General features: G+C 50.5%; 1 protein-coding gene across 1 annotated transcript in view; it reads left to right on the top strand.

Annotated features, from left to right (window-relative positions):
• LHFPL7 (LHFPL tetraspan subfamily member 7) overlaps positions 1-22,637 on the top strand; it is a 77,516-nt gene that overhangs the window by 20,694 nt on the left and 34,185 nt on the right. The window contains exon 2 of the mRNA XM_077311817.1: positions 6,663-6,801. Within this exon, the coding sequence (XP_077167932.1) occupies positions 6,663-6,801 (139 nt within the window). The remainder of the gene's footprint in view (positions 1-6,662; positions 6,802-22,637) is intronic.

Below are 22,637 nucleotides of genomic sequence, written 5' to 3'. Positions count from 1 at the left end.
TCAAAAATCTCTGCCTCTTGGAAAGCAAGTTTCTAGTCCACAAGGCTGTCATGGTCATGTGTTGAAATCTCACACGCTTCTGCAATTCGTGCCACGTTTCCTTGATTCCAGTAGATCAAGAAGGGCGTTTACACTTGTCAGAAGTAGGGCATTGACCTCCACGGTTTTGGAAGGGAAATATAAGAAAATACCTATGGCTAGCCTCGACCCTTCAGAAGGGTAATGCTGGTCTACCTTACAAGGTTGTAAGCTGTGACTTCTCTGGATCTAACTCACAAGGTTCCTGTTGGGGCTGTGACTTGGTGGTTGAACTTCTGCTTGGTACACAGAAGGTTCCATGTTCAATCCTGGCCTTTCTCGGTAAAGAGATCAGGTGTAAAAGCCATTGCCAACCTGGGTAGAGCATAATGGCGTTGGAAGAAGAAGAGCTGTTTTTTGTACCCTGCTTTTCACTACCCGAAGGGGTCTCAAAGGGGCTTACAATTGCCTACCCTTCCTCTCCCCACAACGTACACCCTGTGAGGGAGGTGAGGCTGAGAGAGCCCAGAGAGAACTGGGACTGGCTCAAGGTTACCCAGCTGGCTACCTGTGGCTGATCAGTGTCTGATTCAGCATAGCTTCATGCGCTACAGCTATTGGAAATATATATCAGCTGTAAATTCTAACTGTTGGGGAGCAGGTGTGTCTTTCTGCTGTTGTCAGTGGTGGTGGAACCTTGGGGAGGGGGGTGTTTTCTGCGAGTTTGTTCACATCCCTCCTGGGTTCCTATCTCATGCTTGTTTCAAGACTCCTGTGGTGGGAGATGGATAAGCGGGTCATGGTTCGAATTTGGCAGCACCACTCTTGGCCTAGCAGATCCCTTGCTCCCCCTCTTCCTCGAGTGCGAAGGAGAGTAATTTTAAGCAGCGTGAAAACACGCAGCACTTCCAAGCTGGGAGAAACTGCCTACACACTCCCCCCACCCACCTCCAGTTCTGGTGTAACCTCTGCATGCATTTTTAAAGAAATTAACAAATTGCAGCTCAGTGAGCATAGATAGCCACACTAAAAGGGCCTGTGCCCACCAGACTGTGGAAAAGAAAGCCTTCCCTTTTGCCTTGTCCGGAGGTCGGTGGTATTGAGAGTCAGTGTGGTGCGGTGGTCAAGACCGGCAGCCTCCTATCTGGAGATCCCAGTGTGATTCCCCACTCCTCCTCCACATGTGGCCAGCTGGGTGACCTTGGGCCAGTCCCAGTTCTCCCAGAGCTCTCTCACCTACCTCCCAGGGTATCTGCTGTTGGGAGTGGAAGGCAATTGCATGGAAGCCGCTTTGAGACTCCTTTGGGTAGTCAAAAGCGGGGTATAAAACAACAATTGATCTTCTGTTACTGCTACTCCTACTGTTACTTCACTGCTTCTTCTTTTCACAGAATCACAGAATCATAGAGTTGGAAGGGGCCATAGAGGCCATCTAGTCCAACCCCCTGCTCAACGCAGGATCAGCCCAAAGCATCCGAAAGCATCCAAGAAAAGTGTGTATCCAGCCTTTGCTTGAAGACTGCCAGTCTTGCTATTTCTTCTTTTTCTACTACTTCTTCTGCTTCTACTACTATTTCTACTCCCATTTGGGTGTCTCCGTCCTCGCTCTGACTGCGCATGGCTCCCAAAGCCCAGCCCGACCTTCCAAAGCAGTGTTTGAAGCACAGCTTTGATCCCACGCGCAGCTTTGAGATGGCAGAGGGGACGGCTTCCCCAGCGGCCATGTTCTTCTGCCTCAGCTCCCCCTTCCCCTCCCTTCCGGGCAGCCCGCCGTGCTTGACTAGGGCAGGACGTCTTCTCCGGAGCGCCCGTTAATTAAGAAACATTCAGGCGCAGCCGGTCAAGGGATCCATTTTATCTATCAGCGGAGGCAGCAGAACGCATCAGCGGAGTCTAATGGCCCTTGTGTTCAGCACCTAATCCCTTCACGCATGGGATGCTCGAGCCCCTATCGCCCTCCCTGGAATCCTAATCACTCCTGGGACTGAACGACAGGTGAACCGTGGTCAGTTGATTTAACGGGCAAGGAGCAGGGGGAGGCGAAGAGGCCAGCGGGTCTGTCGGACTGGTGCTTTGGACATCTAAGCAGGGATCAATGCCTAGCAGTCTTGCGCGGGAGCTAGAGGAGAATGTTGCAACAGAGGGAAATTTTGGTTTATTCGCTCTTGCTGCAGAATGGGGAAAAACAGCCCCGAAAAGTTTGTGTTACACGGGTGCTCTCCGCCTTGTCTGTTAAATGATTTCTAGGGTTCCCCAGCAATCAAGTTTTGCCCCCATGCAGTTAGTGTGCTCAATAGGTTCAAATGAGTAGCCGTGTTGGTCTGAAGTAGCACAGTAAAATCAGAGTCCGGTAGCGCCTTTAAGACCAACAAAGATTTATTCAAGGTGTGAGCTTTCAAGTGCAAGCACTCTTCCTCAGAGTAAGAACTCCCTACATCAGGGGTAGTCAACCTGCGGTCCTCCAGATGTTCATGGACTACAATTCCCATGATCCCCTGCCAGCGTCTGCTCATGGGGATTGTAGTCCATGCTCATGGGAATTGTAGTCCATGAACATCTGGAGGACCACAGGTTGACTACCCCTGCCCTACATGACAGTGGGAATATTTAGCAAAAATTAATTCTGTTACATTAGTAAACTGTGTCACACAACTAAATACAGCCATATGATCATTCTTAGCCAAAACAGCCCATCAGACCCCTGGAATTCCGTTGTAGTTTACAAAGGAGAAATAAAACTGTCTGTCAGTGATCAAACACCCCACCATTTGCTGCTGGCCCCATCTGTCTCCTTAAAAGTATAAAACATTCCTGGCACTGGACTTTGATTTCATAGTGTGCTCAATAGTCAGTGTGATCTAGGCCCCCCCGGGACCTGGGATTGGGATTGAGGTTTGGTACCATCGGTATCCCCTCCCCACCTGCTAGTAGGAGGAGGGGGAAGTTGATTAGTTAGCCGATCTTGCCAGGTTAGCTTGCTAACTAATAAGGAACTGTAGCTGTTGTTAATGGATTTTAATGGATTTTATTGGGGTTTATAATGTTGTAACCCGCCACGAGCCGCAAGGGAGTGGCGGGTAATAAATCGAATAACAACAACAATAACAGCAATAACAGCAATAACAATAACAACAACAACAACAACAATAATAATAATCTTTGCTTTGAGGCTTGGAAGGCCGTGTTGTGGCCTGAACGGCTCAGACGGGCACGATCTCCTCAGATCTTGGAAGCTAAGCTGTGTTGGTATTTGGAGGGGAGCCCCTCCGGGAAGCCGGGGGTCAACCTGCAGGGCCAAGCATTGGGAAGCCACCTCTGCACATCTGCCTTGAAAGCCCTGGAGGGGGGCGTAAGACACTTCACGAACATGGCAGGGCTTGTTTGGTAATTGTGTGTGTTTTGCATGCCGTCGCTTCGAAAAGGATGAGGACAAAACGGAGAGGGTGCAAAGGAGAGTAGCGAGGATGATCCGGGGCCTGGGGACCAAGCCCTGTGAGGAAAGGCTGAGGGACTTGGGAATGTTTGGCCTGAGAAGAGGAGGTGGAGAGGGGACAGGAGGGCTCTCTTGAAGTATTTGGAAGGTGGTCACTTGGAGGAGGGCAGGGAGCAGTTCTTATTGGTAGCAGAGGACAGGACCCGCCGTAATGCCTTTAAACTACATGTTGGATTTTACTGGTTAGATATCAGGGAGGAAATTTTCACAGTTCGAGTAGTTCAACAGTTGAATCAGTTGCCTAAGGAGGTGGGGAGCTCCCCCTCATGGGCTGTCTTTAAGCAGCGGCTGGACAGACTCATCCTGGATGCTTGAGGCTGATCCTCCATTGAGCAGGGGGTTGGACTAGATGGCCTGCATGGCCTCTTACCACTGTAGGTTCCTATAAGTCTAGTTCAGCTGTGGAATCGAGCGCCTAAGGAGGTGGTGAGCTCCCCTTCACTGGCTGTCTTCAAGCAGCAGCTGGACAGAGACTTCTCCTAGATGCCTTAGACCAGGGGTAGTCAAACTGCGGCCCTCCAGATGTCCGTGGACTACAATTCCCAGGAGCCCCTGCCAGCATTTGCTGGCAGGGACTCCTGGGAATTGTAGTCCACGGACATCTGGAGGGCCGCAGTTTGACTACCCCTGCCTTAGACCAAGGGTAGTCAACCTGTAGTCCTCCAGATGTTCATGGACTACAATTCCCATGAGCCCCTGCCAGCGTTTGCTGGCAGGGGCTCATGGGAATTGTAGTCCATGAACATCTGGAGGACCACAGGTTGACTACCCGTGCCTTAGACTGATGCTGAACTGAGCAGGGCGAAGGACTAGATGTCTGGATGGCCCCTTCCAACTCCATGATTCTTTCTCAACATTTTTACCACCGAGAAACTCCTGAAATTTCCTTCAGGCTTCGAGAAAACCCAGAAGTGGCGCGATTGTGCAGAATATGGCTGGGAAGCATAGCTGTGGAAACATTCACCTGGGCTCCCTGGTACTGGTTAAGAGCGGTGGCCTCTAATCTGGAGAACCAGGTTTGATTCCCCCCTTCTCCTCCGCAGGCAGCTAGCTGGTTGACCTTGGCCAGTCCCAGTTCTCTCCCAGCCCCACCTACCTCACAAGGGTGTTGCAGGGAGAAGAAGGGAAGAAGATTCTAAGCTGCTTTGAGACTCCTTCACAGGTAGTGAAAAGCAGGGTACAAAATACCAGCTCTGCTCCTCCTGCCCCTGACTTCTTCTCCCCAGTCAACAGTTAATATGTTTGTTAACGTTCCGTAGCATCACAACAGCTTGGTTGGCTGTGTGTGTTTTATATGCTGTCAGTTTGCTTGCAATTTATGGCCCCCTGATGAATTAATGACCTACAAACTTCCTAGCATTAACAGCTTTGCTGCAGTCTTGCCAAATTGAAACCTGTAGCTCCCTTGACTGACTCACTCCATCCACAGCTGGCTTTCCTCAACCAGGGTTTCTTGACGGCTCTGGAAGAGTTTCCCGAATGGGTGGGAGTTAATTAATTTTTAATGTATTTTTAAAATGTATTACTAATGTATCCCGTGATATGACCATATATGGTCATGTTGACCCATTCTCCCAAAATGGCCAATGAGGGGCCTGGAGGGGGTGGGAAGGGGAGGGGCCCCGGGTGGGCGTGTCCACAGCTCTGCTTCTCAACCATATTCTGCATATTGTGCCATTTCTGGGGTTTCTCGAAGCCTGAAGAATGTTTCAGGGGTTTCTCAGTGGTAAAGAACAAGGGAGATTTACTGTGAACTGCGCTGGGAGGAAGAAACCATTTGGAAATCAGCCACCTACCTAGTTTCTCTAAACTCTCTGGGCAGTTGCCAACTCTGGGTGTGAAATTCCTGGAGATTTTTTTTGGGGGGGTGAGGGGAGCCCAGGGAGGGGACAGATCTCAGCAAGGCATATTGTCATAGAGGTCCACCCACCAAAGCAGCTGTTTCCCCTGGGAGAACGGACCTCTAGTGCGGAAATCAGTTGTAATTCTGGGAGATCTCCAGGGCTTGCCTGGAGGGTGATGTCCTTATCTCAGGGGCACGACCAGGCTAACTTTTCCTCCTCTTTCCCCTTAACTGATCCTGAACATGAAGCAGGGAGCCATCCTCAGCCAAGAGAAAAGGTGGCTCGTAAGTGTACCGGTCAGTAAATAAAAATGCTTGGTGCTTCTCGTCACTGGGGAATCCCCCCCAATCAGTTTACAAGTTTACATGGCTTGGCATACTTTATTCATTTTTTATTAAATTTATATAACTCCCTTCTCTCTGGACCGGCTGGGGGTGGGTTGCAGCACGTTAAAATTGGTTTACAATGCAATTAAAACAATAAATAAATATGCTGAATGCTCCGATTGACCTGCTCCTTCTCGATGTACGCGCTCCCCCTGGTAGGTAGGGATTCCTAACTTTTCCAAAGGTGCCTCTCACCATAGGCAGAAGTGGCCTTGGCTTGCTGTTGCAGTGGTGAGAATGCTTCTAAAATGCTTGGCATTCAGTGGTGGTGGGGAATGGAGATGATGATGATGATGATGATGATGATGATAAATGAAATATATTGATTATTTCAGTGGCCAGTAATTCCTGGAGATCTCCAGGCCACACCTGGAGGTTGGTAACCCTAGGCAGATCTAATGAGTGTGATTGAGGCATGGGGATGGGGGTGTCAGGGCCATCAATGCTGCCAGCAGGGGATAGCGGGGGTTCTTTCCAGGAGCAAAACAACATGCTGATGTCACCCAGAAGTGACATTGGCTCATTTGCGATGTCAAGGGTGGTGGTGACGCTCTGGCTTTTGGGCAAAACTCTGTGGTAGAATTTGCTTCAGACCATAGAGTTTTGCTTCCAGCTTAGAGCATTACACCCCTGATAACTCCGCCATGCTGATGTCACTATGGGGCGACATCAGCACCTCGTGTTAAAATGCAGCGTTCTTCCAGTTTAGAGTAAGTTGGGGGGGAGTGGAGGGGGGACAAGGTGCATCTGGAAAGCAAGGGACCCCAACGCAGACCAGTGGATCTGGCTACCCTAACCGGGGACCGTGGACTCTCTCATATTGAGAACTAAACACCCGCCACGATACAGTTCAGGGTTAGCCATGATGCTTGGGGAGGCCGACTGGTGCTGATCCGATTCCCTGCCTGTTTCTCTTTCCAGACAAGTGCGGTGCTGTGTTCCGGAGGCTGCGCCCTCCTGGCCTTCAGCTCCCTGCTGGCCGTGATCGTGATCTTCCTTCCCAGCGGGCCCTGCGAGAGACGGGTATGCACCCTTGCCAGTTACATCCAGACGGCAGCGGGTAAGTGATGCAGTGTTCAGACCGGAAGCAAAAACCACGCAGAGAGAGACATACACACACACACACCCTCCTTTCGATACAAGGTTTTCAGGTTTGTGTGTGTGTATCCCTTTTGCCTCTCCTGCTTGTAACAGGATTCAGGTCTTGCCACTTCTCCAAAATTGGGTTTCAAAATCAATAGAACTTTTTTTGGGGGAAACGGGACAGGCAGGAAGCTTGACGAACCCCTTGAGGCATCAGTGGATGGAGGGAGTTTGCTCAAGATAGACATCTATTGGCTAGATGGTTTGGGTCCGTGGGGAGGGTGGTTTATTGACGCTGGGCGGCATTCAGTTGGAGCCAAGCAACTGGGCAGGGAGCTCAGCACCTCTTGGCAAAATGCTCTGCAGGAAATATCACGGAAAAAAAAGGGACGGTGGGGCGATTTTCCGATATATTGCAAAAGAAGGTTGTTCTTGCTTCTCTTGTTGGCTTGAAAAAAAATATATTGCATGATTTGTATGCAAACCAGGGGTGGGTAGGGGGCTGATCAAGCTTTGTACAACACCCCACTTTTTAAAAATACTTTTTAAAATACTTCCTAGCTTTCCCCTCTAGTCTGGTGTTACATATGACAACTGCATAACAATTACAGCGGCACCAACATTAAATAGCCCAAACTTCCGGACGATTGCAGACACGTTTATTATAGATTCAAATGGGTAGCCGGGTTGGTTTGAAGTAGCACAATAAAATCAGAGTCCAGTAGCACCTTTAAGACCAACAAAGATTTATTCAAGGCGTGAGCTTTCGAGTGCAAGCACCCTTCGTCAGCCTTGAATAAATCTTTGTTGGTCTTGAAGACTGTTTTGCCCCAAATGCCAAGCAAACACGGTTTCTGTCATGGGAGAGTGTTGCAAACTTACCAAAGGGGTTGCAGGGTGGAATATGAATCCTTTGTTTATTTGTTTATTTATTTGTTTATTTATTTAGCCTGTTGATACCGAAAGGTGGCTCACGGCAGGTTACAGATAGTCATTTCCTAGTAAAAACCATTAACCCCCCCCCTTAAAACTTCAGCAAACCCTTAACCAACTGGTGAAAAACCTCTGTCTCTACCCTCCAGATCAGGGGTAGTCAAACTGCAGCCCTCCAGATGTCCATGGACTACAATTCCCATGAGCCCCTGCCAGCATTCGCTGGCAGGGGCTCCTTGGAATTGTAGTCCATGGACATCTGGAGGGCCGCAGTTTGATTACCCCTGCTCCAGATGGTGCTCCCTGCCTCAGAGAGGGGTAATGCCGATGACCTGGCCCAACCTGGGAGGGACCCATGGTCTTCCTCCCCCCTGGCCTCACCAAAGACCTGGCGGAAGAGCTCCATTTTACAGGCCCTGCGGAACTGCGAAAGGTCCGTGAGGGCCCTCTGCTCTCCTGGGAGCTCATTCCATCGGGTCGGGGCCAGGACCGGAAAGGCCACCGGGTCAGGGCTAGGTGAACCTCCCTCAGTCTGGTGAATTCAGACCCTTGTTTTTGCCACTCGAGCTTCCCCAGCTCAAACCCTGCTCAGCGAGCCTCCTTTTAACGGCACGGTGCGGAAAACTGCTTCTGATGCAAAGTGACTTGAGGGAGCTCCTTCGCCTGAGCAGACCAACCCAGTCCACTTTCTTTTATCGATAACCGTGTCCAGCCTTCCCGTGATTGATTTCCCGCTCAGAGTCTCTCTTCCCCTTCGGAGATCCTCGGCTCTTACTTTAATTAGCGGAGCCCATTTTTCTCTTCAAACCGCACAGCACTTCCAAAGGCCAGAGCCGTCTGGGGGTCGGAGGGCCATTTGTTCCTAGTTCTTTGTCGGGAAGGAGCAGCCCGGCGTGATTTTGCATTCACACAGCCGCGAGACTCCGAGACGGTTCTGGCTTGCGCCAGATTTGGAGCCGAACGCCGAAAGAGGATGCTAGCCGGAAGGTCCAGCTACAGGGATGGAGGCAATTAGCTGGGGAAGACTGCAGTTTATTACAGGGAGGGAGAAATAATTTTGGAGGCTCCCTGGGGGTGGGCACGTGCACCCCTCCCAATCCCCTCCCCTTCAGGATTACATGCCAGTTTGGTGTACTGGTTTGGTGTAGTGGTTAGGAGTGTGGACTTCTAATCTTGATTCTGCACTCCCCCACATGCAGCCAGCTGGGTGACCTTGGGCTCGCCACAGCTCTGATAAAGCTGTTCTGATTGAGCAGGAATATCAGGGCTCTCTCAGCCTCACCCACCCCACAGGGTGTCTGTTGTGGGGAGAGGAAAGGGAAGGTGATTGGAAGCTGCTTTGAGACTCCTTCGGGTAGGGAAAAGCGGCATATAAGAACCAACTCTTCTTCTTCAGTAATATCAGGGCTCTCTCAGCCTCACCCACCTCACAGGGTGTCTGTTGTGGGGAGAGGAAGGGAAGGTGAATGTAAGCCACTTTGAGACGCCTTCGGGAAGAGAAAAGCAGCATATAAGAACCAGCTCTTCTTCTTCTACCTAGAGCAGGCATTCTCAACCAGGGTGTCGTGAAACCCTGGGGTTTCTTGACAGCCCTTGAAGGGTTTCCCGGAAGGGTGGGCCCTGGGGGATCTTCCGGCATTCCGCAGGGCCTGCAAAACAGAGCTCTTCCGCCAGGTCTATGGTTGAGGCCGGCATGGCCAGGAAAATCTGATGGCCCCCCCAGTGTTAAGAGCGTAAGCACCTGCTATGTGATCTTCATTTCCTCCTCCCACTCCTGTACTAGATTCTTGGGGGTCCCCACACCAATGCCAGAAAGTGAACCTAAGTGCTTCCGGTTTCTGAAAGCTCAGAATAAGCATTAAAGAGTACATGTCTTCGCAGACGGTTTCGTTCCACCACAATTTGTTAAAATGAGCTTTCCTTGCTTTCTCTCCCCGTCCCATTCCAGTAAATAGCGACTGGGAGCCAATGCATACTTGTGTGGGGGACAGTGTGTGAGAGAGGGAACTCTCTAATTCCCGGGCTTGTGAACATAAGCATGGCTGCCAGTCTGTTTGGGGGAGCTTTCGCGGCTGGAGGCAGGAAGCCGCTGTGCTCCAGGACAGACTCCAAAATGGGATGCCTTCAAAAGACTCTGCAGGAACCTGGTGCCAACGCGGCCTGTCTTGCCTTGGGCGGCCGCCATCTGCCACCGAGTGAGGGATGCTTCTCCCGGGGCACCTTGGCCGCTAGCCCCGAGCCCCTCTCTGCATGTGCAGACGCCCCCCCTCCCCAGTGCTCCAAGCAAGTTCTGCGCTCACCTGCAGAGACGTCACCCGGCGTTCGCATATGGAAGACTCCCCGCGTGCCAACCGGCTGGCGTTGCCCGTGGCTTATTCTCATTCCAGCTCCCGTAATCCTCTCTCTCGCCCCCCCTCTGAGTCTCGAGGGTTCCAGATGAACACAGATGCAGGTCCGTACCCAACGTCTGCTGCGGTGCTCAGATGCCTCCTCCCCGGGGCCTTCAGGGCCCGGCTGTTTCTCAGAGACGGAGGGGAGCAAGGAAGACGTTCGGTTTTGGGTGAGGCCCAAGCAGCAGTGCTGGAGGAGCGCCAGAAATGAGAACACTCTCAAAGTTGCTCGGCGCGTGTGACTCCAGAGGTGTGCGGAGCTTAATTTTCTAGGAAGTCTTTCTAGGAATGAGGGGTGGGGTTGCATGTGTGTGTTTGGCTGGTCCTGGGAGAGCTCTGTTGGGTCCATGTGGCACAGCACCCCACTGCTCTCCAGAAGGGAAAAAGCCAGCCTTTGATAGCACTGAGCCTCGCAAATTTTGGAAGTGCTGCGTAAAGACAGTGCTACTCTGGGGGCAACAGCATTACAGCCTCTCAGCTGTGTATACTACGGGGTAGCGGTTAAGAGCAGTGGCCTCTGATCTGGAGAACTGGGTTTGATTCCCCAGCTGGGTGACCTTGCGCCAGTCCCAGTTCTCTTAGAGCTGTTCTCACAGGGCAGTTCTCAGAGCTCTCTCAGCCTCGCCTACCTCACAGGGTGTCTGTTGTGGGGAGAGAGAGGGAAAGCTATTGTAGGGCGCTTTGAGATACTCAGGCCTGCTGGGTTGACCTTGTGCCAGTCCCAGTTCTCTCAGAGCTCTCTCTGCCTCACCTTCCTCACTGGGTCTCTGTTGTGGGGAGAGAGAGAGAGAGAGATAAGGCAATTGTAAGATAATTTTGAGAGATGTGAAGCCTGCTGGGTGACCTTGCACCAGTCCCATCCAGTTCTCTCAGAGCTCTCTCAGCCTCACCTACCCCATTGGGTCTCTGTTGTGGGGAGAGGAACTATACTAAGCTGCTTTGAGATAAATGAGGCCTTGGGCTTCCCGCAGTTCTCCCAGAGTCCTCTGCAGCCTCACCTATCTCACAGGGTGTCTGTGATGGGCAGAAGAAGGGATGGTGATAGTAAGGCGCTTTGAGATTCCTTCGGGTAGTAAAAAACAGGGTACAAAGAAACAGCTCTTCTACTGGAACCCTTCTTCTTGGCTGAGGATCTAAAACTGCAGGCCCATCCTTTGCCACCCCTTCAGCCTTCTGCTGTTGGCTGATACAGGAAGCACGGGTTAACACAGAGCACTGCTGCTTCTCTCCCAAATGGGCCGGCTCATGTAAATGCATCACACTGCAGAAGCAGAACGAGAATAAGTTTTGACTCTAAGGAGGTGGCTTTTGAACAAAAACACCTCTTGTGTTTTACCGAGAGACATCTTGTTGATTTTCTTTTGAACTTGGGCATTCTGAAAGCTGTAGCCAGTACCTAGATGCCGCTGAAATAGTTTTTCTGGCTCCGAGGGACCCCCGAAGCGATGTCAGCTCCCCACGCCTGCCTGCCACGCCCCCAGAAGCGATGCCACCAGTATGCTGCCATTGGAAGTGACCAGCACTGAGAAGGGTCAATGGGATAAGACGAAAGTGGAGGCTTTAGGTGTGTTCTGTGCAGGGCCCGTAGAGCAGTAGTGGCCTCCTGTGACCTCCGTGGCTACTCGAGCTTCCACGGAACCTTCGGGGAGCTCTTGAGGAACCCTGGTTGGGAATCCCTGATCCGAACGCGTGGGATTAAGTGCAGGGGATCCTGGCAAGGCCTGCACGCTGGACCCTCTTTTCTCAAACAGGTTGCCTTCATGTTTATCCAGGCCAGGGATTCCCAACCAGGGGTCCATGGATGTCTGTGGGGGTTCTGGAAGGGGTCTTCGGCCTTCCCCCTTCTGCCTTAATAGACTCGACCACACGCAAGGGAATCGGCCGTTGCCCCCCCTCCTCCCTGCTCTTGTAGCTTCTCGTAGTTCTCTCGTGGCTTCTGCACCTTCTTGGGACGTGGCAGGGGTGTGTGGATGGTTGATATCACTGCAGGGCTCCTTGAAGCCTGAATAATTATTTCAGGGGACCCCTCCGCAGCCAAAAGGTTGAAAAAGGCTGATTCCGGCACACGGCTGAAGCTTAGTCCGGGATTCCGCGCCTGCTCCCCTCCTCTGTATTTTGCCCTTAACTATGCAGGATCAAAGGTAACCCAGGCCTCCCTCCCCCCCCCCCAGTCCACCTTGTCAGATGCTGCTGGGTCACCGTGGCAGGTTAATCCAGTTTGCCCTTCTCTCCTTGAAAATGCCTTGGCTCGGGGAGGCCTGCCTGAAATCAGATTAAGATGATGATATAGAGTCTGCCAAGGCAACGGGATTGTTATACTAAAGCTCGTTTCGGGGGTGGGTGGGGTGGGGGTGGGGGCTTGCCGCGTCCACACTCGTCCACGTAATCCTGACTTAATTGGCTTTTTGAGCGAGACGCAGAACCCAAAGGGACCAGCTTCCCCCAAACGCATTCCAGAGGGTTCCCAGCTCTCCCGCCAGGCCTATTAGAATGTTCACCAGGCTCCTTGCAGAAATTAATCAAAAATTACACAACCCTAATCCTTTTGCCATAACCTAATTAAATTTCCCCCGGTCTGGGAGGTCTCCCCCCCCCTCTCCCGCCCTACGCAAAGTTAGTTGTCGGCTGACTGATGACCCCCACAAAGCAGGCTTGCCGTTTAATTCGATTTTATCGGCAGACAGAAGAGTCGCCTGTTAGCTGAATTTGCATCGGGCCAGAGTGGGATGGCAGGAAAATTGAAGCGGCTAATCCTTTTAAACCTAAACCTGTGCCTGAGATTAACATAAGAAGCAAGAAGGTTGAAGAGGCTGTTGAGGGGGGCTGTGCCTGTACTGCTGCTGCACTTGGTTCTGGCTCTTCTTTGGCAGTTCTTTGGCACCCGCATGTGTCTTCTGGGGCCATGGCTTACTGGTAGAGCATCTGTTTGGCACACGGAAGGTCCCAGGTTCGATCCCCAGTGTCCTCAGTTTAAAGGATCAGGTTAGAGGATCAGAGAAGGGCCTGTGGCTCAGTGGGAGGCCCTCTGCTTTGTATGCACAAGGTCCTAAATTCTTTCCCCAAGATTAAAAGGGCCAGGAAGGGGATGATGTGAAAAATGCCACAGATCTTAATGCTTCAAGAGTCTGATACAGCATAAGGCATTTTCGTGTGTTTTCTGGGTGGGCAAAGATGGGCATCAAATCTTTTACGCTGCCCCACCAGCTGTCTCCTGTGTGGTGAAAGTCCAGTAGTCAAACTGCGGCCCTCCAGATGTCCATGGACTACAATTCCCATGAGCCCCTGCCAGCAGGGGCTCATGGGAATTGTAGTCTATGGACATCTGGAGGGCCGCAGTTTGACTACCCCTGAACTAGACCAAGTGTTTTTCTTGATGGCCCCGGAAGGGTTTCCTGAATGGGTGGGTTAATTAATTTTAATATAGATTTTTCAGATTTGCGAAATGTTTATCAGGTGAGATGACCGTATATGGGACCTGTCAGTAAGGGGTGAGATAGTGAATCTTTGGCCATAGCATATATAAACATTATAGTGCTCCGAGCTTGGGACCATGCGACTGTCCATGGCCCTTTTCTTTCTGGCACCTAAGAATCGCAGGCAAGTTCGAAGTCTTAGAGCACAGTGTCCCCCAAACAAAAACACTGACAAACGATACCAGCTGAACCTTATTATCTATGGGAGATTTCTTTTTAAAGTTTCCGGATGATGCCCTTCTCATCATCTGGATGCAAGGAGAAGTAAATTCCCATCATCCCTTTCACGTCTGCCTGTTTTGCTGTTCGACTTGCAATTCGCCAGTCAGGAGGGATTCTGGCCCAATTAGCCCTTTGATTAATGTATTCGTCGAGGGGAAATGAGTCACGGATCTGGGCCTTGTGCTCTCGTGCCTGACAGATGGCTTTCCTACCCATCAGTTCCTCCTTGGCTCACCCGCTGCTTACCGCTGTGGTGAAGCCACAGGGGTTATTAGCCTGAGCAGGTCTCACAACATGGAAGGTCTCACTTCAAACATCTCGGGCGCTCTGCAAACAGAAATTTTCTGACGTGCATCATGCTGGTACCCGACGATACCACTAACTAATAATAAATACAATTAATACAAATTAATTGCATTACAGTTGCAAAGATAATGTGCAGGAGGCACTCAGAACTCTGGATAAGAGATACCCCATTCCAAATCTTGCTTGCCACATGGACCATGTAAGGGATAACAAATGTGTGTGCAGAAGAACATTAGCAGTTTATGAAGCACAGATGTATGAAGGCATCCGTGCCGGGAAGAAAACCGACAAAGAGTGCTTGCACTCGAAAGTTCACGCCCTGAATAAATATTTGTTGGTCTTAAAGGTGACACTGGACTCTGATTTTATAGTTTCTCACAGATGCCCTCAAGACAGGCTCTGGCCTTCAAAACACAAACAGAACCAAAATTTGGTTGCTGTAGTTTTTCTGACCTTTATGGCCATAGGGTGGCAGTTTTAAATCTCTGAGGTTTCACCAGTAATGGTGGCTGGCATCTTCAGAGGCAGGAGATGGCAAAATGGGAATCTCTCCCTCCCAAAGCATAGAGAATGTGAACAGCTGTTGGGATTTTATTTGCTTCTCAGAGGGTGGGGTGGTGTAATGCATGACATCCCTGTCTTATCTGGGAGTCTTCCAGAGGATGGACTGGACCTAGAGTGGGCCCTCCACTCTAGAATTCACTAGGCTTGTGCTCCGTCTATGACAGGGGTGGCCAAATGGTGGTTCTCCAGATGTCCGTGGACTACAATTCCCATGAACCCCAGGTATTTCAGTTCAGTTCTGCCTCTTGTCCCACCATGCCGATCTCACTCTTTGCTGCTGCTCCAGACAGATGAACGCTCTATCTCGATCTACCCCGCAAGGCTGTTGTGTGGATGGCACACCCCTGCTAAGATGCTTGCCCTGCCGCAACCCATGTCAAAGGGTCGTTCAACTCCCAAAGGGGTCCTGCCCCCAAGTTGAGAACCACTGCTCTTAAGGGATGCCAGTGGTCCCCAACCTTTTATCACCAGGGACTGATCAACGCTTGACAATTTTACTGAGGCCCCGGGGGGTGGGGGGGTAGTCTTTTGCTGAAGGATGTCGCCGCCGCCTGAGCCCCTGCTCTGCTTGCTTTCCCGCCGACGCCCCTGACTTCCCACCGCCCACTGGGCAGTGCCCTGCCGAGGGGGAGCCCCAGCCATGGCGGCTGCCGGAGAACACCAAAGGTGAGCCGGCGGCAGAGTGGCAGGGCAGCCCCCGAGGCAGCAGCCGGGGAGGAGGACGAGAAGGAGCCGCGGCCTGGTACCGACTGATCTACGGACAGGTGCCGTTCTCCGGACTTGGGGTTGGGGACCGCTGCTCTAGAGCACAAGATGGCTGTCATGTCAGTCGTGGAACAAATCGGTCAAAAGCAGGCTGTGAAGAATCCCCCCCCTCTCCGACGCATCGAGGTAAAACGGATCCTGTTTTTATGCCAAGCCGCATCCCGTTCTGGGCTGCGTTCCAGGAATGCAAATCCCTGCTAAATTTAGTTTGAAAGAATATGCTAAATGAGTACAAAACCCCGTTGGCATCCCAAGTCTAAATTCGAGTGCCTCTCCTCCTCCCCCCCCCCCATTTATATTCTTGCGGGGCTTTACCAATTGACCACTGTTTGGGTTTTGTACCACGCCGAGCATTCCAAAGCAGCCGACTGACACGGAAACTCGTAAATAACGTCCGGATTGGCAGCTGCTTTTCTCCTTCGCCCGCCTTGCTGTTGTCCGTTTCAGTATAGACAAGATGGGCTAATAGCAAGGTTTTGTCAGAGCTCAGAAGCTGAGCAGCATCAGCCCTGGCTGGCCTTTGCATGAGAGACCTCCAAGGAAATCCAGGGTGGCTACAGGCAGGCATCGGCAAACCACTTCCGAAAATAACTTGCTCAATTGGCAGCATTCCAACTGGCAAAGCTGCCTTGGAGGATGAGCGCATATCGGAAACACCGGGAGGACCCGAACCCGGATCTCTTGCAAAGGAATAAATGCATAGCAACAGAGTATAAAAGAATAATGGGTACTGGGATTACTTTATTTTATTTTTATTATTTTATTGCATTTCTATCCCGCCCTCCCTTGCAGCTCAGGGCGGTTTACAATAGAAATTCATGGCTCGCAATGCCATCTAATTTTTGGCGCAGATGTAACAAACAACTCATGAACGTGTAAATTTATAAACGTGCAACTTGTAAGCAGGGAGATCATCCCACTGTTAACAATGTAGCACTGTGAAGTGTCACTGGATGAGGTGGCCAGACTTGGGGGTCACCTTGTGTTATATCAGGTGGTGCATCTGGACAATGGAACCCCCTGGGCTTAACAGAGATATCGGTTTCTTAATACACATGCCGACAGCATTCAGTTCTTGCATCTGTTTGTATAGACTTTGGCTATGCCGCTTGCAAATCTACTGCTAGTCACGGGTTTTAATCCAAGCGTAGCTATATTTATTGCTCACCTTGACTCTAGTCGTTCCTGGCAACATACTCCCCACCCTCTATCTCCAGCTTTCTCAACCAGGGTTTCTTGACGGCCTTGAATTTTTTTGACTGCCATAGAAAAGTTTCCTGAATGGGTGGAGTTAATTAATTTTTACTATATATTTTAAAATTTTGTAAACGTTTTATCGGTGATTTGACCATATATGATCATATCAACCTGCTTGCTGGTCGAAATGGCCAATGACGGGCCTGGAGGGGATGGGAAGAGGAGGGGCCTTGGGTGGGCGTGTCCACAGCTATGTTTCCCAACCACATTCTGCACGATCTGGGGTTTGTCAAAGCCTGAAGAATGTTTTAGGGATTTCTCAATGGTCAAAAAGTTGAGAAAGGCTGCTCTACCTATATGTTATGGTTGTTCTAAGGAAGATTTATTCAAGGTGTGAGCTTTCGAGTGCAAGCACTCGAAAGCTCCCGCCTTGAATAAATCTTTGTTGGTCTTAAAGGTGCCGCTGGACTCTGATTTTATTGTGCTACTTCAGACCAACCCGGCTGATCATTTGAATTTGTTCTAAGGAAGTGAGCTTGCACACAAAAGTTTAGACCTAGGCTACGTAGGGTAAAACATTCCCAGATGGATGCTGGACGATCGAGAGGACACCACCGTTGTCTTTTGCGCGAGGCGTTCTTGAAAGCTTCCTGTCGCTTTGGCCCGAGCACCGGCCCTTCCTCCTCTGTGACTGTCCGTGGATGAGGGCACATAAACCCGGAGTGATTTTCCCCGTGACCTTGGCGGAGCAGTCAGCCTGCACTGGGAAGCCAATAAAACCGACAAAGCCTGTTGGCTCCTGATAGGGATATAAAAAATATAATTACTTCATTGGTGACTTATGATCCCCTGCACGCGGCCCCCCCCTGCCCACCGTCTCGCTCTGTTTTTATTTTATTGAATTATGCAGCGGTATTCCTCAAAGACCAGTAGCAGATGGCCAACTCCGGCCAGGCATTTAATAGTTTGAGTTATTGTCCTTTGGAGAGACTCTACTTGAAAGGGGGGTAGATTTCAAAGGCCGTTTCCCTCCCGGTCCGCCCTTCACCTTGTTCTTCTGGGTTGCCTTGTTGTTTTTATGGTGGTACAGGGAGGAAAAGAGCAAGCTATTTTATGGAGATTTGGGCTCCTGAAGCGGAGCTGCCTGGGCAGGCGTGGTGCAAATTGGTCTTTTTACAATGGTGTTTTCATGGCCAAACGGTGCGTGGTTTTGGGGACACCTCATTGCAAGAGACAGTCGTGGTTGTAAAACGTGGCCAAATGCAGGCAGGTCGGGAGGCAGAGGGCCAGGCCGTTGTCATATCAAATAGCTTATTTATGTATTGTGAGGGTCTGGTGTGTGTGTGATGGGGGAGGGGGGTCTCAGGCTTTGGTGGAAGAGCAGCCTCTCCCTAGAAGAGAGGAAACACCTTATTCCCATTCTTGTTTGAGAGATCTTTTTAAAAAAAGAGATGGGAAGTTTGCAATGAAACAAGGCCACTAGCCCTGCTAGCCATCTCGGTTCTGATAGCCAATGTGAATTTGTGTTGGGAATCCTCAGGGGACCTCGGGCCAGTCTGCAGCATTGGAGGCTAGAGGCAGCAAGTGATTTTGTGGAAAAGCAGAGAGCTGCACCTTTACTCACGCCAATTTTTCAAATATCGAGTGTTATAACCACTCCGGGATATCACTCTGGATCAATCCTGCTTGTTGCAGATGAAAAATTTAAATCACCCAAAATCAAAATGAAAATGGCATTCAAGGGATTGAATCGACCTGGGACTGGAAAAAAAGCTCCGTGCAGATTTAGCTCAGGTTAGGGGCAGATGCAAGGACATCAGTCCAGAATACTGGCTGCAAGTCCAGTGACAAAAAGGTACATTGTTTGTTGGCTGCTTTAAAACATCATGCTAAGCATCTGCCAGCCACCTCAGCCTTGCTCCTGCACAGACTCATCCTCTTCATTAATATGGAGCTGGTGCTGAGCTGTCAATCTGGCACCGTGTCTTCTGTTTTGCGGTTCCCTCCTTATCTTCTATACTGTCACCGAGGCTCTAGGGCCAGGAGAGGTGAACTGACTGGCCGATGACTTTCAGAGAGAGGTCTTTCACATCACCTGCTGCCTGGTCCTTTTGGACTGAAGATGCTAGGGAGAGAACTGGGGAGTTTCTCCATGCTTAGCAGAGGCTCCGCCATTGAACCACAGCCCCCTCTCACTCCTCCACATGCAGCTAGCTGGGGGACCTTGGGCCAATCACAGTTCTCTTGAAGCTCTTCTCACAGAACAGTTCTTTCTGAGCTCTCTCGGCCCCACCTACCTCACTGGGTGTCTGATGTAAGGAGAGGAAGGGTAGGTGATTGTCAGCCACTTTGAGGCACTTCTGGGTATTGAAAAGTGGGGTACAAACAAACAGCTCTTCTACTTCTTCCCAAGTTCGATCCCCAGTAGTTCTAGTTAGAGGGTATTGGGTTAAAAATTTCAGGCACAGTTTTACATGATAGGGATATAAAAAATATAATTACTTCATTGGTGACTTATGATCCCCTGCTAAAATCATGCTAAAATGCTAATTTCTCTCTCTCTCTCAGTCAAGCTAAGAAAACAGCAAACAATATGTCCCCTCTGTAATGCGGAGAACAGAAAACCACTCTGAGCTTCCTTTCCAGGATCCCCTGTGCTAAATTCAAATTAGGGCAAGCTGACTTCCTCTGCACGAAATATTTACAGCTCGGTTACCCGGAGGAGTCTCTGGCTTGCCCGAGGAAACACCGACCGGCATTGATTTGGGCCAATTCCAGCTGCACTTTTGGAAACAGGATCGTTGCCTTCTGCAAGAACAGAAGTCCAACAGTCTCCTCTCAAAAGAAAGCGCTGCCAAGTCTTTTTACCACACGCACACCACCGTGGTGCTGTGGATGAGAGCCAGCAAGGAGTAGTGGTTAAGGGTGGAGAAGAAGACGCCGGAGAAGAAGAAGAACAGGTATTTGTAGTCCCAAAGCAGTTTGGCCACCTCTGGGTAGTGATTAAGAGCAGCAGCTTCTAATCTGGCCTGCCAAGTTTGATTCCCCTCTCCTCCTCCATGTGCTGGGTGATCTAGGGCTCATCACAGTCCTGATAGTGCTGTTCTCACAGAGCGATCCTGTCAGCCTCACCTATCTCACCGGGTGCCTGTGGTGGGGAGAGGAAGGGTAAGCCGCTTTGAGACTTCTTCTTCTTCTTCTTCTTCTTCTTCCCCTTCTTCTTCCCCTTCTTCCCCTTCTTCTTCTTCTTCTTCTTCTTCTTCTTCTTCTTCTTCTTCTTCTTCTTGTTATACCAAAACTCAAGGATCTCCAATGAAGCTGATAGAATTGAGGATTTGTTCTTGCCCAAAGTGGGTTGTCCTGGAGTCAATAAATAAGGGGCACAGTGATTGTCCTTTTTTGGGGTCATCCTGTCTGTAGTGTTGCCCTGGCAGCAGCAGAAGAGTTGGGTTTTATACCCCGCTTTTCTCTCCCCGAAGGAGTCTCAAAGAGTCTTATAACCGCCTTACCTTCCTCTCCCCACAACAGACACCCTGTGAGGTGGGTGAGGCTGAGAGAGCCCTGATATTACTGCTCGGTCAGAACAGCTCTATCAGGACTGTGGCTAGTCCAAGGTCACCCAGTTGGCTGCATGTGGAGGAGGAGCAGGGAATCAAACCCGGCTCACCAGATTAGAAGCTGCTGCTCTTAATCACTACCCAGAGGTGGCCAAACTGCTTTGGGACTACAAATACCAGTTCTTCTTCGGCGTCTTCGGCATCTTCTTCTTCTTCGGTGCCTTTTCCGATGTCTCCCACGAGGCAGGGTGGCCAGACTTCCTCTAACTCTTCCTCTTCCTCTTCCTCTTCCTCTTCCTCTTCGTTGTCTTTGGTGTCTTCTTCTTCTTCGGTGCCTTTTCAGATGTTTCCCATGACGCAGGGTGGCCAGACTTCTCCTCCTCCTCCTCCTCCTCTTTGGCGTCTTCTTCTTCGGTGCCTTTTCCGATGTCTCCCACGAGGCAGGGTGGCCAGGCTTGCCATGTGGAACGCACCTTGGGCTGTACTCTGAGGCATGCGTGGAGACAGAGAAGGCAGTTGGCTGCTTTCCAGATAAAGAACGTAAGCTAGGGAGCCCATTTAGGATTGCACAGATCCTGTCCCAGCATGCAAACAGGATAATTGGCTAGATTTAATTTGGCTGGGGTGGGGGAGGCAGTGTGAGGCATGGCAGAGGTGGGTGGCCAACAGCCGACCCGGGAGAGGAGCCCTGGCTGCATTAACGCAGACCTATGCATCCCCCCATAAGTTGCTTTCCAGAAATGGGCCTGGTTGCCAGGACAGTGGAATCTGCAGGGCCTCCGAGAGCCAGCTGGGTGTAGTGGCTTCTAATTGGAAGAACTGGGTCAGATTCCCCACTTCTCCACATGCAACTAGCTGGGTGTAGTGGTGTCGTGGTTCAGAGTGGCAGCTTCTGATCTGGTGACCCGGTTTGATTCTCCGCTCCTGCACGTGCAGCCAGCTGGGGGACCAGGCTGCCAACTGCAGACCGTCTGTGTTTTCGCAAAGAGGGCCAAACTGAGACCAGAGAGCATGTCTTGTTCGAATGTAAAATATATAATCAAATTGGAATGGGAGCATTAACCGCATTGCTTTGTGAATATCCTCTAGGCTTGAGGAAACAGCGCCCTTGACTTCTTTCAGACATGAATAAAACTATTTCATCAAATATCGCTAGCTTCCTTGAACCAGAAAGAAATGGGCTATTAATCCACTTTAGCTTTTGATAGGTCAGTCCGAAAGAGGTTATTTTATAAAATCTTAAACGCAATTTAGTGAGTCTTATTAACGCTGTTTTAGTGTTATATTTCAGGGTGGCACAATTAGATTGTTCTTATTTGGCAGATTTGATACGTTTTGTATTATATCTGTACAATGACTACTGGTCTGTGACTGTCAATAAATGTCTTTGACTTTGACCTTGGGCTTGTCACAGCACTCATAGTGCTGTTCTCACAGAGCAGTAACATCAGGGCTCTCTCAGCCCCACCCACCTCCCAGGGTGTCTGTTGTGGGGAGAGGAAAGGGAAGGCGACTGTAAGCAGCTTTGAGACTCCTTTGGGTGTAGAAAAGCGGCATATAAGAACCACTTCTTCTTCTTCTTCTTCTTCTTCTTCTTCTTCTTCTTCACTAATATCAGGGCTCTCTCAGCCTCCCCTCCCTCACAGGGTGTCTGTTGTGGGGAGAGGAAAGGGAAGGAGACTGTAAGCCGCTTTGAGACTCCTTCGGATAGTAAAAAGTGGTGTCCAAAAAGCAGCTCTTCTTCCGAAGATGTCTCACAGTGCATGAGAAAAGTTTGTGCAATTCCCTGCTACCGATCCCAACTGCGTGGAATAGTCTGCTCTGGAAGGCTGGCGCCTCTCCTTACCGGCTAGCAGAGAAGACGAAGGGTGTGTCTGCAAGGAGAGGCTCAAATCTCCTGTTGCTGCTTTTAGATGAAGCTTTGAAAGGTTCTTGCATCTATCCAGGCTTGGAGGGGGCCAAGTGTGCCTCTGCAGGCCTTTGCCTTTATGGGGGGGGGGGAAGCATTTTTGTGAAGCAGTCAGTAATGGCTCGCCCTGGGTCCTCGTTAAAACCCTCTGGCCTTGCCCGTTCACGGCTGCCCCGTGAATATTGCATGAGCCGCCGCATCAAAGGGGCTTTACTTTCGCTCTTTCTGGACTGCTGCAGAGGCGGGAACGCCTTCTGACCCCGTGCTTGCTGGCAGGAGCGATCTGGGGCAGCCTCTCTTCCCAGTCACGTCCTGGGGTGAGATATTTATTTCGTTTCAGCTTTTCGTGGTTGCGGTGCATGCGAAACAGCTGAGAGCTCTATTTTACGCAAACCAAAGTTGTAGGAGTGAGATTTTGCGAGCTTCCGGTATCTGGGTGCACCCTGAACAGTTGACTTTTGACAGCTTGTGCAAGTGACCGGCCCTCAACGTGGTGG

This window comes from Paroedura picta, chromosome 15, assembly GCF_049243985.1.
Source record: "Paroedura picta isolate Pp20150507F chromosome 15, Ppicta_v3.0, whole genome shotgun sequence".
Taxonomy (NCBI): Eukaryota; Metazoa; Chordata; class Lepidosauria; order Squamata; family Gekkonidae; genus Paroedura; species Paroedura picta.
Note: the sequence above shows the minus strand (reverse complement) of the source record. Positions and strands in the feature narration are given on the sequence as shown.